Raw genomic sequence first — 13,676 nt, forward strand, 5'->3', positions numbered from 1 at the left:
GGAGGAGCGGGGTGACATGAGAGAACTTGGGAAGGTTGAAAACCAGGCGGGTTGCAGCGGGCTGGATAAGTTGCAGGGGTTTGATGGCACAAGCAGGGAGCCAAGCCAACAGTGAGTTGCAGTAGTACAGATGGAAGAGGACACGTGCCTGGATTAGGACCTGCGCCGCTTCCTGTGTGAGGTAGGGTCGTATTCTACGGCTGTTGTAGAGCATGAACCTGCAGGAGCGAGTCACTGCTTTGATGGTTGCAGAGAACGACAGGGTGTTGTCCATGGTCACGCCAAGGTTCTTTGCACTGGGGAGTTGTCAACCGTGATGGCGAGGTCTATGAGACCAGGCTGGTCTCCCTCCTACTCTGTGAGTTTGGGCTCATTACTTCATAAAGGTCAAAAGACAGGCAGGTACAAAATGTGAACTCGGATTGCTGGATTCAGTACACCATAGAACCTGAAATCAACTTACACACTCACTCTGTCACTCTCACACACCGAGGCACTTCACCATTTTGTAACCTCAATATTCATTAGGACTCTGGAAAGAATTTGCATCCAGACAAATGAATCAGCATGGAAGGGAACATCAGGAAATATCTGGTTTGGAAGATGTTTATACAAATGCCATCCATTGAAAAAATATAAATTGAATTCACATGTTCAACTGGATTTAATCTTCTTCATAGGACAACAAGTAAAATCTCCAATCTTTCAGTTAGTTTCCACTGTGAAAACGTAACACACTCATACCCAATGTCCTCCAGATGCATATGCATTTTGATTTGCCAGATGTCTAGCCCACATTTTCCGTACTTGACGCGCACGTACATCGCTTTGCAACTAGCTAAAAGCTAGCTAATTGGAGTCTGTGTGTGTACTTCCGTTTGTACCACCGCACGCTAAAGCCACGCGCGGGTTGAAAATATTGAATGCATGCGGTACACATAACGTACCGCAGCCTAGTGTGACACCCCCAACGTAGCGTTGCGGACTGCTCCATTGACAATGAATGACTTCCTCTGTAACTCCAAAGAGTTTGATGCCTCTGGTGGACATGAGCTGTAACCAACTGTTGCGGTCATAGACTGCATGGTTGGTGCATGTGGACTATGCTCTGCTGCCCCTGTCTGGTACTGGGTGGAGTTGCAGTCTCATCTTTTGTGATTCAACCTCCCCTTCTAAGAGGTGGAGAAAGGCATGTTGTTTTTCATGACATGGGTCTGTGTTCCCACAGACTGAGCTAGTCGTCTCTTCAACAGGCATTCCTTCTCTTCTCTGGGTTTGCACGAAATGGCGCCTCGTTCTTTATATAGTGCACTTCCCTATTCAGGCCCTGGTCACAATTCATTCACTTCATAGGGAATAGGGTGCCATTTGCGATGGGATTCAGGTTTTGAATTTCCACTTAGGTGCAAAAGCCAGGCAGATTGCACTGAGGTTCGAGCTCAGATCACTGGATTCAAAGTCTGATAGTGAGGCTTGATATCTCCTCCGCTCCGCTTCTACCCCCTCGCCCCCGCCCACCCCATCGATCGCTCTCCCCCCCGCTCTCATTCCCCCGGTCTCTCTGACCTCTCTCCCTCCCTCCCTTCTCTCTTCTCTGGGGGATGTAGTGACTGACCCTGGGTTCTAAGCTGACATGTGGAATTGTTTTAAGAAGGTCATACCATGGATCATTTAGGTATTTGATTTTTAATTTTTAGGACCCCTTTAAAATATAAAATATAGAATTTGGACATTACTACTACATCCCATAGAAACGCATTGAATAAGACATTCAGAAATGGCAAACAAGACAATAAAATAATTCATAAGGAATAAGGTTTTGAAGTGTCTGTCCCATATATAGGAGATATAAGAAGGCTCAGGAAATGTGTTGATATATATATATATATATACACACACTACCGGACAAAAGTCTACCATCAATTGACTCCAGGGGGGGTTTAACCGCGGCATGTATCCTAACGGTTTTTGAGTGTTGGGCCAGTTACAGAAAGGTCACTGGTTGGATTCCCCGAGCCGACTAGTTGGAAATTCTGTTAACGTGGCAGTTAACCCTAATTGCTACTGAACGTCACTCTCGATAAGAGCGTCTGCTAAATGACTAAAAATGTAAATGATATTTCTCTTCTTGTCTGTCACACCAGCCAGGTCCTACCAAGATTTGAACTCTGATCACTGGGTACAAAATCCAGAGTACTAACTGTTGCACCATAGAACCTGGGAACTTTCTGGCATCATGTGAATCTCTCTGAATCTCTCTGAATCTCTCTGTGCCTCGAATGACTGGATGAGATGTTGCAACCTAGTATTCCAACATAGCTCCTACTGTATAAATGCCTACCACTTCTTGTTCTATGTAGCTTTTAGTTTTAGTGAATATTACAGCATTTTTTTTTGTCTTGAAAATTAATTTCACTGGTACTGCAAAGTTGATCTGACAGAAACGCCAAAGGCAGCTTTTGATAAGCTATGAGACGTCTTCAATGGGCCTAGGGACATTTGATAGGATTGACAGAGATTGGAAGCCCTTAGTGTTTCCAGCAACAGCCGTCTGTTGTCTAACGAACTCTTAATGCCAGGCAGGTGCTTCAATCGACGATATCTGACAGATTTGTGTCGTTTGTTTTATGTGTATGGCTACAGGGGTTTTCACAAGAGCTCGCTATGATAGGCATAGTTATATAAATGTGGGTGTTCTTGCATTAGTGTTGTCAGTGAGAGGAGGGGCAGAGAGCTCAGAGAGCACAGGTACCTTTGGATGTGGATAATGTCCTTGCCTTAGACTTGTTTTAAAAGGCTCAGCTCAACGGTACCCTTAAACTGTACACTCAGGGCTATTTTAGTGCTTCTAAGACATGGATGCTTTGAAACACATGTAGCACTGGCACTGGCACATAACTAACTGGTCACTTGAGTACTGTTTACATACTGTTTTACCCAATATATATGTATATACTGTATTGTAGTCAATGCCATCCGATTCAACTATTTCTGTACATATACTATTCTATCCTATCTATTCTTCAGATATACTACATATTCTATCCACATACTGTCCATAATGTCTATACATCCCATCACATATATATATATACTGAACAAAAATATAAACACAGCATGTAAAGTGTTGATCCCATGTTTCATGAGATTAAATTTTTTTAAATCCCAGAAATGTTGCATGGCACAAAAGTTTATTTCGCTCATATTTTGTGCACAGACGTGTTTATATCCCAGTTAGTGAGCATTTCTACTTTGCCAAGATAATCCATCCCCCTGACAGGTGTGGCATATAGAGAAGCTGATTAAACAGCATGATAATTACCCAGGTGCACCTTGTGCTGAGGACAATAAAAGGCAACTTTAAAATGTGCAGTTTTGTCACACAACACAATGCCACAGATGTCTCAAGTTTTGAGGGAGCGTGCGATTGGTATGTTGACAGCAGGAAAGTCTATCAGCGCTGTTGCCAGGTAACTAAATGTTCATTTCTCTACCTTAAGCTGCCTCCTACGTGGTCTGCGGTCGTCACAACCGTCACAACCACATCCTGGGGAAAAATAAATTCTGATTGGCTGGGCCTGGCCCTCAATTTTTGATACTCCGGACTCTGACATTGCTCGCCCTAATTGTTCTATATTTCTTAATTCCATTATTTTACTTTTAGATTTGTGTGCATTGTTGTGTATTGTTAGATATTACTGCACTGTTGGAGCTAGGAACACAAGCATTTCACTACACCCTTAATAACATCGGCTAAACATGTGTATGCGACCAATGACATTTGATTAGATTTGATTCATTTTGAACTTTATTGGAGCTCTATTGTGCTTCGGCAAACAGCCAGTAAGGGGCAGACTTACTTAGTCAGTATGCTCTTTGCTAGGCTAGTGCACACCCTGACGACAAATTGCATACTATTGGGACTGAAAACACAGTTCTAAGCATCTTCTGTGTATCATTTCAAGTGATTGTAACCTATCGTCCATGTTACCTCATTTTATAGCAGACATCTTTCTGTGAACAACTATGTTGTGTGTGAATGTGGGTATGTGCTCCTCCCTCCCTCTATATGTGCGTGCGTATGTGTGTGTGTGTGTGTGTGTGTGTGTGTGTGTGTGTGTGTGTGTGTGTGTGTGTGTGTGTGTGTGTGTGTGTGTGCGCGCACGCGTGGAATGTGTGTGTCCTTTGCATGCCATTTTTGGAACAATTAACTGACTAGGCACCTGGCTCGCAGTAACAGCAGGGTTAGTTTGTTGTCCCTTCAAATGGATTAGACCATTAGAGAGGCTAGCGCTGACAGAAGGAGAAAGATGGAGAATGGCAACGAAAGAGGGAGAAGAATAGGAGGGAGAGAGGGAGAAAGAGAGAGAGAAAGAAAGAGGAGAGACAAAGAGAGAGGGAGAGGGAGATTGAGAATAACTTTCAAAGACAGAGAAAGAGAGCAAACCAGGAAAAGAGATACGCAACATAAGGGTAAAAAACAGGGAGAAAGCGAAAGAGAGCAGGCCCTCCTTGCCAGCCTGTCAGGAGAGCTGCTCCTCCTGCTGTTGTTCCTTGCCTTCTAATCCTCCTGTAAATCTCCTGTAATCGGGATGAGAGCTGAGAGCATGCTGCCTCCCGACTAAATTAGACCAGCAGCTTCAGGCTGCCTGTTGCCTGACTTAGCATTCAGTGTCTATGTAAAGACCTGGAAGGAGGATTGCATGGTGGTGGTGATCCATCGGACAGCCTAGGATAAGTGACCAAGCCAAGCAGAGCAAGGCACACCGTGTGAGGAGGGAAGGAGGAGGAGGTTGGAGGGGTCTATAGCTGGAGAAGCACGAGTCTGATGTCACTGGGACTCCTCCAAGATCCCAGAGGAAGAGAGGAACAGAGGAGGAAGAGGGGACGCTAATGCAGTGTTGACCCAGGAAGAGAGAGAGAGGGAGTAAACAGAGGAACAAGAGGAGAATACCCTATTGGATAGAGACTTTTTATGGTGAGATGTACGTGTAGTGGATGTGGGGTGGTTTATAACTATGTCAAAGGTCATGGTCCCACTAGTCTGTTTGTTGGGGAGTTTATCAGAGGCAACACTGGTTGTGGATTGTTGTTACCTTTATAACCTATTTTCTCCTTCCACAGTTTGTTGTTCAGATAAACAACAGAACAGAGAACTTAATCAAATCATATTTTTCAGTGGAAGTTTTTGGAGAGAGAGAAAGAGAGAGAGAGAGGAGGGGGGCTTGTAGCGATACTGATCTTCATTCTTCTGAGAGGAACGACAAAACAGCAGAGGAATGAAAGCAAAGGCTTGTGGGATTAGAAGAGGTAGAGTGCTCCCCTCTGTGTTTTAACTAGATCCTACTGAAAGGAAGCTTTTAGACTAATGAGTAGACTAAGACCATGTATATTGTTAAAAGCCAACCGCTGTGGGGTAGGAAACAACAAAATACATCTGGTGTTCAGGGAAAATGAAAAGGGAGAGTAGCTTACAGAACAGACTTATAGCAAATGTGTGCTCAGCGATGGTCTTAAAACCTCTTAAGGATCTGACAATTTTTTAAATTTTCGCCTAAAATGACATACCCAAATCTAGCTGCCTGTAACTCAGGCCCTGAAGCAAGGATATGCATATTCTTGGTACCATTTGAAAGGAAACACTTTGCAGTTTGTGAAAATGTGAAAGGAATGTAGGAGAATATTACACAATAGATCTGGTAAAAGATAATACAAAGGAAAAAAAAACAACCAATCTTTTGTATTTGTTTGTACCATCATCTTTGAAATGCAAGAGAAAGGCCATCGCGTTATTCCAGCCCATCTGCAATTTAGATTTTGGCCACTAGATATCAGCAGTGTATGTGTAAAGTTTTAGACTGATCAAATGAACAATTGCATTTATGTTCAAAGTTTGTATCAAGACTGCCCAAATGTGCCTAATTGGTATATTAATAACTTTTCATGTTCACAACTATGCACTCTCCTCAAACAATAACATGGTATTCTTTCACTGTGATAGCTACTGTAAATTGGACAGTGCAGGTAGATTAACAATAATTTAAGCTTTCTGCCAATATCAGATATGTCTATGTCCTGGGAAATTTTCGTGTTACTTACAACCTCATGCTAATTGCATTAGCCTACGTTAGCTCAACGTCAGGGGACTCACCGATCCTGAAGAAGTTAAAACCCCCAAGGATTTATTTAAACGGAACTAGATCTGATATCTATGTCCACTGATCTCAGTACAAGATCAATCATCAAGCACCAAGTCTCCCAGTAGGGTGTCCTGATATCTAGGCCTCAAGCCAGTTACCAAACATTATCTTCTCAATGGCGGTTCTAGCTTGTATGGCTCCCTGGACGAACCCCACAACAAACAAGAAGGGGGGGCCCCACAACAAACAAAAAGATGCACCATTCTGCACTAACTGTCATTCTTATTCAGATATTTGGAACAACACAAATAAATAATCATAACATTTACAACTATATAAATATACAAATATATACAAAAATACGACTCATGACTATCAAAAAGAAGTAACAAAGACAAATAGAACAAATTGAAATAATAATAATAATAATAATAATAAAAATAATCAAATTATTACACTATTACCCTAGTGCTAACAAAAAACACACAAATAAAACTAAATTTCACAAATCCTATATCACACAAATACACAAATAGAATAACACACTTAGAAAGAAGAGAACCAGATTATTACACTATTGCACTTCAAACAAGAAACACACAAACTAAATTTCACAGCTAATTGCATTATTAATTGCATTAGTACGGTACAAAGTTAGAGGTACTCTGTTTGATAGATTCCCCACGCTCCCCCTACCTCGGGCTTCCAGTGGGGAGACCTGAGGTCAACCTACCCCGCCCCCCTCCCCATCTCATACTTCTGAGTGAGATACCTACCCAGGCAGTAGTAGCCTGCCTAGCTCACAAACTAGAATCAGGGCGCCCACTCCGACAAGGTTAATTGACCCACAGTTCCACACAGTGACATGGTATCATTGACGTGACATGCAAATGAGCAATAGAAAACCGATTGAGCAAATGTCACCATTCTGAATATATTTTTATATTGTTTTTCATTTTGCATTAATGCATTTATTTCTGTTGTATTTTTTTGTGCGGGTGGGCACCCCATGCTGCCCCGGCAAGATGCCGCCCTGGGCGGCTGCCCATGTCGCCTGTGCCTAAATCCGCCGCTGCTGTCAGGTTGCACAGTGCAGAAGGACAAGAGGGCCGACAATTTCTGACTGCCGTAATGGCTCAGATTACATCACCTCCTGTCAGTCACACCTGGCGTGGTGGGGCTAGGTCCTCCTCAGGTTCTCCTCAGCCTGATTCACACCATAGGAACTAAGCGAGCCAGCCCTAGTCGAGCTGTACTGGCCTGGATACGTATCCCCCATAGTTGATGGAACCGTGCTGAGAAGGACAATGTGAAAAAGAAAATATCTGAACAAACGCAATTCAGATGAATCAGGCATTAAGGCTCACTTCAGGTAGGGGGTGAGTTGAGGCTCATCCACTTTAGAACCTCACATGGACTTGAACCAATCAATGGACCTGTCCATACACTCACACCATGCTGTCAATGGAAAACGTAGGAGTTACGACTGTGCTGTCTCAGGTCAATGAGAACCTTAAAAGGATGCTAGGGAGCAAGCTATTTAACGGATCAAGATTGATTGAAAGATATGGACGTGAGAGGGTCAACCAACTACAGTATGTAGGCTAATGATTAGAAAATGTTTTGTTGTCACATTGGTCATTGATTGTAAGGTAAATACAGCCTTAATGGCTATTCTTCTACAATATGTGCCTGCAGACGCCAGCTAGATGGTTTATTTGAGTTGTTGTACTGTGAATCAGAGAAGTTTGAGAGACGCTGTATGAGCAGTTGAACAACACTCTGATCCAAAACAGATGTGTATGTTGGGGAGAGGGAAGACAAGCGTACTATAATTAGGGTACGAACAGGACTTTTGCTTCAACACATAATTGAGCGAGCCAGTTGCTACATCACATAATTGAGTGAGCCAGTCGTTTCACAATGTGTAACTGAATTAAAGGTCTCTGTGTGATGCTCGAGTGTGACAGTGATATTGTGTGTGTGTGTGTGTGTGTGTGTGTGTGTGTGTGTGTGTGTGTGTGTGTGGTGTGTGTGTGTGTGTGTGTGTGTGTGTGTGTGTGTGTGTGTGTGTGTGTGTGCTTGTCTGTGACCCTCCAGACAGTCATATTGTTTGTCTGTCCATTCCTCCAGAGATCCTCCAGGATGCGGTCATTATCAGCAGGGCAGAGGCAGGGTCCTTTCCACCTCCACAGGTTCTGATCCCATCCTTCTGGGGGCTGAGGAGGCCTCTTGATTGGGTGTGATCCCCTCGTCTTGGGGCTCCTGGAGGTCTAGCGATGGCTCATGCACTAAATGACCCGCAGCTGGGCGCCGGCCCATCCGAGGACTCGGAACTCTCTCAGAATGAGTCTGAAACGGCCAGCTTGGTGTCTGAGGACTCCATCATGCCAGACTATGAGATGAGGCGGGGTGGAGGAGGCACCACCTCTACACTGTACGAGGCCTGTAACAGGAACGAGGCGCAAACCCTACAGAGGGTCCTGGAGAGGGGGGTTACTAAGGAAGAAGTCATGGAGCTGGACATCAACGGCAGGGTAAGGATACACAAACAAACAGAAACACACACACACACACCTTACTCGCCCACACTATCAATAGTAACATAAGAAGTGTAATAGAGAAGTGTAATACTTCTCTCTGGTGTTCCTCACACTACCCACCACTATTATCGAAACCATATTGGCCCCAGATATTGTAAATTAGAGCAGAGTTTCTCAACCTTTGGTCCTTGGGTCTCTGGCATGATGTGGACCGGTCCCTGAGAGGGTTAGCTGACACTAAGTCAGTTACTCGAGTGTTGGTTTTAATGTAAGTGGTCCCACAAGGAGGATGAGCAAAATTATGCCGGTTTCTGGTGCATGAAAGCATACACCTAGTTAATGACCACATGTCTTTGTTTCTGCTTTGTCCACATGTCAGAATGGCCTGATGTTGGCTGTCTCCAGAGGCTACGTGGACATCGTCTACGGTCTACACACGTGTCCACTGATAGACATCAACCACCAGGACAACGAAGGCAGCACGGCAGTGATGATCGCTGCCCAGGCCGGTAAGCACCGCAATATTATGATGGCTAGCTTGGGTGAGCAAGAGGTGGCATGATTATATCATATAATTTCAACCTCTAACATGGCCTATGATTGGGTGGTCAAATGTACTGCAATCAGGGAAGTATCTGGAAAATAAATCACTTTACCGTTGTCGCAGTGCATTCTGCTGAAGCATAAATGTTGGTTGTACTGAAAATGTTCGTTAAAAGTGTATAACAACATACAAGATCAAGTAAATCTGTGGAGTATGAAGATCCCCGGTATTCTGGAGTTTATTTTTTATGTGGTTGTACTGTAACAACAACGTTCCTAATAACCCCCCCCCCCCCCCCCCCCCCCCAGGCTACATATCCATCCTCAACTTCATCCTGAACTACTACCCTAAGGTAGACCTGGAGGTGAGGGACATCAGAGGCTTCACTGCCCTCATCAAGGCAGCCATACAAGGCAGGGAGGACTGTGTGTCTTCCCTCATAATGGCCGGTAAGTGGCTGAAGTCAGTCAAATCAAGAATTGGAGTTCTTTGAGTTCAGGGTGGGAAAGTCTTCTAAGGGCTATTTTCGTGGGATTTCCTTTTCCAAGTGGCATAAATCCTCACTCTCCGCACTGGCAATTTGCGAACATATTTTTTGTCTTGTTCTCGAAACTGTAAATGCACAGGTACTAGGGTGAAATGGGTTGTCAATTTGTCAACGTAGAAACAGAATGACTGTTCTTTTATTCATTGTGTTTCTATGGTTATCGTGAAGACTGTGTGAAAAAAGAAAAAGCAAGGGCCTGGTCAGAAGTAGTGCACTATATAGGGAATAGGGTGCCATTTCAGACACAGACCAAGTGTATGGTTATGACAGATTTTGATGACGCAGACCTAGCTGAGTTAAGGGACAAATCGAAGGATTTCTAAGGATTTTCCTTTCTGATCTTCTCATCTGATCTGGGACTAGCAGTTTTGGGTTACAGGCTGGATTAGCTAGCCCTGTGTGGATTTACCAGGACTGATATAGGCGCGACTCTGGAAAAATTCCACTCAGTCACACCTGTTACACGTTTATAAGCCAAAGACAGGTCAAAATTATGTTTACCCTATTTACGTAGTGTTCTCCATAAGGAGCGGCGGGTTGGGAGTATTCCTGTGTTAATGTATTACACCGACATGCCTTATAATGTGTTGAATGAATGGTTGAGGACAAGCTTCTGAAAATAGACACTGCTAATAATGACTCCAATGACACATGTAGGAGCTAATTAACCAATTAACCCTAATGGAAACCTTAGGTTCTCCTGCCTCAAAACTGTAGATGCATTCATTTATTCAAGGCCATCGTCATGCTGTCTCGTAATTAGTCAAGGCAAACAAATGGTGAACATTTTCAGTGTTTTTTTTTTTAAATCTCCTGTTCTGTATCTCCTTGCACCATTTTGTGCTCCCTTAATGGCCACTTGGTGGGGCAATTATGCTGACTTTGAATACAAGTTACCTTCTGAAAATCTGATCATGCCCAGTTTCCCTCAAGGTTTTATGCATCTGTTCTCTCTCTCTCTCTCTCTCTCTCTCTCTCTCTCTCTATACATTTCCCTCCTGCCTGTCTCTCCCTGACCACTTACCAGGTGCTGATATCAACGTAGTGGACGATGTCAAAGGGAAAAGCATAACAGACTGGGCCCTGAAGACAAGTCGCTTCGAGGTCCTGCAGCGTCTCCGTCGCCTCCAGGCGTGTCCCATCGCCGAACAGTTCTGCGATAGCTACGTGATGGAGTGGCCCGAGCTGAAGGAGCTGGTGGCTAAAGGTTTGAGAGACGAGAACCTGGAGGGTTGCTGGTTCAAATCTCTGCTCCAACTGGGAAAAATATGTTGGGGAGGGATGCAAGCCTAAATAGGCTACATCACCTGTTGTTGTGCCTTTGAGCAAGACACTTAACCCCTAAACTGCTTCAGTGGTGCTGCTGCAGGTATACAGGAAAAAGACACATGTCAATGTCTCTGTACTAATGGGATCAAAGCGTCTGCTAAATGGCATGTATTCTTATATTGACAATAAAGTAATCTTCTTCTGTCTCCTATCTTCTAAAGCCATGGCCCCCAAGAACCTGACCCAGCGTCTGAAGGACAGCTTGACCTTCAGCTTCCCCAACGACCCTCAGGACAATGGGGTGTTGGACCACATGGTGAGGATGACAACGTCCATCCACAGTCCACTAGTCTCCATGGGCTGCCGGCCACTCTGCCCCACCAGCCCCCCCGAGGTCGGGAAGCGGCGGCTGGCTGTGCCAGAGCTGATGGAAAAGCACAGCAGCAAGGAACTGGAGGAGAGCTCCGTGTGTCATAGTAACGGTGTGAAGTGTTCCTTCACGCCGGCGCCGGCATCGTCCTCCCTCTTGCTTGCCAACTGCTGCTCAGACACGAAGCGAAGGGGCAGTGTCGTCTCAACGGCTGCAAACGGCGTCCAGAACTTCCTCCCCCATTCCTTGGCGAATCGGAACAGTGTCTTCCCGTACGGCTGCATCCCCACGATCACCTTCACTAAGTCTGCGGAAAAAACACCCAAGAAGGCGAAGAAGACGAAGAGGCACAAGGGCCACCTGGAGCCTCCAGTCTGGAAGTACAAATCGGATAAGCAGGAGAAGAAAAAGGAAAAGGAGAAGTTGGAGGAAGAGAAGGAAGTGCAAGAGAAGGCACTTAAGAAATCTAAAATGAAGGCAGCCAAGGCGGCGGCCAAGGCCAAGGAGCCCGCCAAGGCAAGTTAAACTGCCAGCTGTCTGTTTGTAAACTGCCACAGAGTGAGGGCACAGAAGAGAATAGAATGGCCTCTGTGCTGCCATCTCTTACTAACTCCAATCTGTGATGATGTCATATAAGAGGGACGGGGGGACAGCTCCCCTGTGGTGGCCCCTTTCCGGGGCCATCATGGAAGCCCAGTTTCAGCCCTGCAGTGGTGTCTTCAATAACATGGGTGGAAACTAGCATCTGAGCCAGACTAAGACTAATGGATGGACTGTTGTTTTTCCTCTTGATTGGGATACGCTGTAAGGACTTCCTGAAATGGCCTGAACATTCCTAGACTTTACTAGTCATGTATCTATCAAGAGGAATATGCTTTTTATATGTTAACTTATTTTGTTGTTTCATTTTTGGGGAGTCAGTTGTTAGAAAGATCAGTAGAGTTTGTTTGGGCTTCCGCTTTCTTAACATACAGCATGTCTGAAACAACTAACTATTATCGAAACTGTGAAGGAACCAGAGCCATAGCAAAGAAATGTCAAATGCCTATCTGCACTTACTGAAAGAGAAGCAGGACATTACCATGAGTTATGATGAATAACTGCTGCCAATTCTTAGCATAACAACGACCACAGGAGTTGGCAAGACAGCACAAAGAGATCTGGGACGAGGTGTCATGTACACTCCCTCTCCGGCCTCTAGGTCATCAGGCTGCTGATTAGCCATCACACCTGTCACCGTTGTCTCGCGCACCTGTGCATCATGACACTCACCTGGACTCCATCACCTCCTTGAGTGTCTTCCCTATATCTGTCACTCCCCTTGGTTCTTTCCTCTGGTGTTATTGACTCTGTTTCATGTTGGTGCGTTGTTTGTGCTACGTGTTATTTGTTTATTAAAACACTCACTGGGTCCGGGAACTGCTACAGACTCTCATGCCTCAACCAGTTCACCAGGCTCCCCTGTCTCGGCTGGCTCGTTAGGTTCTCATGCCTCAACCAATCCGTCAGGTTCCCGCGCCCCTGCTGACCCGACAGGTTTCCGTGCCTCAGCTGACGTGACAGGTTCTCTTGCATCAACAGGGGTGACCTGTCCGCTCCTGATCCCCGGGTTCCTTCCCCTTTGACGGTGTCCTGCGGCTAGAGCCGTGCGTCTGGGAGGGGGTACTGTCACGTATACTCCCTCTCCGGCCTCTAGGTCATCAGGCTGCTGATTATCCCGCACACCTGTCACCGTCGTCTCGCGCACCTGCGCCTCATGACACTCACCTGGACTCCATCACCTCCTTGAGTATCTTCCCTTTTATCTGTCACTCCCCTTGGCTCTTTCCCTGGGATGTTGTTGACTCTGTTTTCATGTCGGTGCGTTGTTTGTGTTACGTGTTATTTGTTTATTAAAACACTCACTCCCTGAACTTGCTTCCCGACTCTCAGCGCACTCGTTACACCAGGCTAGTTACATCAGGGACAACCTCAGTTTGATGAGGCCCAGGTTCTTAGATAAGCCAGACACTGAGTGACTTTATTATTACGTGGCACAAACTTACTCAGAAGTCTTAGCTATGTTAACAGATGCACTGTAGATACAGTGCAACTGTTAAAGGTAAACTCGGGCGAAGTGACGTTGCCACGAGCAGCACCACGGATATTGAGACCAGTCTGTAGAGCAAACGAGACAAAATTGGGAAAACTAACTAAACAAACAGACAAAATGTCTGAATAAGATCAAAACTAATGCAAGAATTGCAAAATTGACCAAAAACCC

At 45.0% G+C, this 13,676-nt stretch overlaps 1 protein-coding gene across 2 annotated transcripts; it reads left to right on the plus strand.

Moving 5' to 3' along the window:
* The first annotated feature begins 4,798 nt into the window (after positions 1 to 4,798).
* Positions 4,799 to 12,498, plus strand: LOC139367593 (photoreceptor ankyrin repeat protein-like). 2 transcript variants are annotated; one of them, XM_071105854.1, is made up of 6 exons: positions 4,799 to 4,985; positions 8,274 to 8,677; positions 9,063 to 9,192; positions 9,536 to 9,676; positions 10,802 to 10,981; positions 11,265 to 12,498. In XM_071105854.1, exons 2-6 carry the CDS (start codon positions 8,420 to 8,422, stop codon positions 11,936 to 11,938), a joined length of 1,383 nt encoding a protein of 460 aa, XP_070961955.1. In that variant the 5' UTR covers positions 4,799 to 4,985; positions 8,274 to 8,419; the 3' UTR covers positions 11,939 to 12,498. The 2 variants fall into 2 exon arrangements, with proteins under 2 accessions (XP_070961955.1, XP_070961954.1); XM_071105853.1 differs by having other exon boundaries at positions 4,799 to 4,978.
* Positions 12,499 to 13,676: the final 1,178 nt, after the last annotated feature.

Source organism: Oncorhynchus clarkii, chromosome 16 (assembly GCF_045791955.1).
Source record: "Oncorhynchus clarkii lewisi isolate Uvic-CL-2024 chromosome 16, UVic_Ocla_1.0, whole genome shotgun sequence".
NCBI classification, from domain to species: Eukaryota; Metazoa; Chordata; class Actinopteri; order Salmoniformes; family Salmonidae; genus Oncorhynchus; species Oncorhynchus clarkii.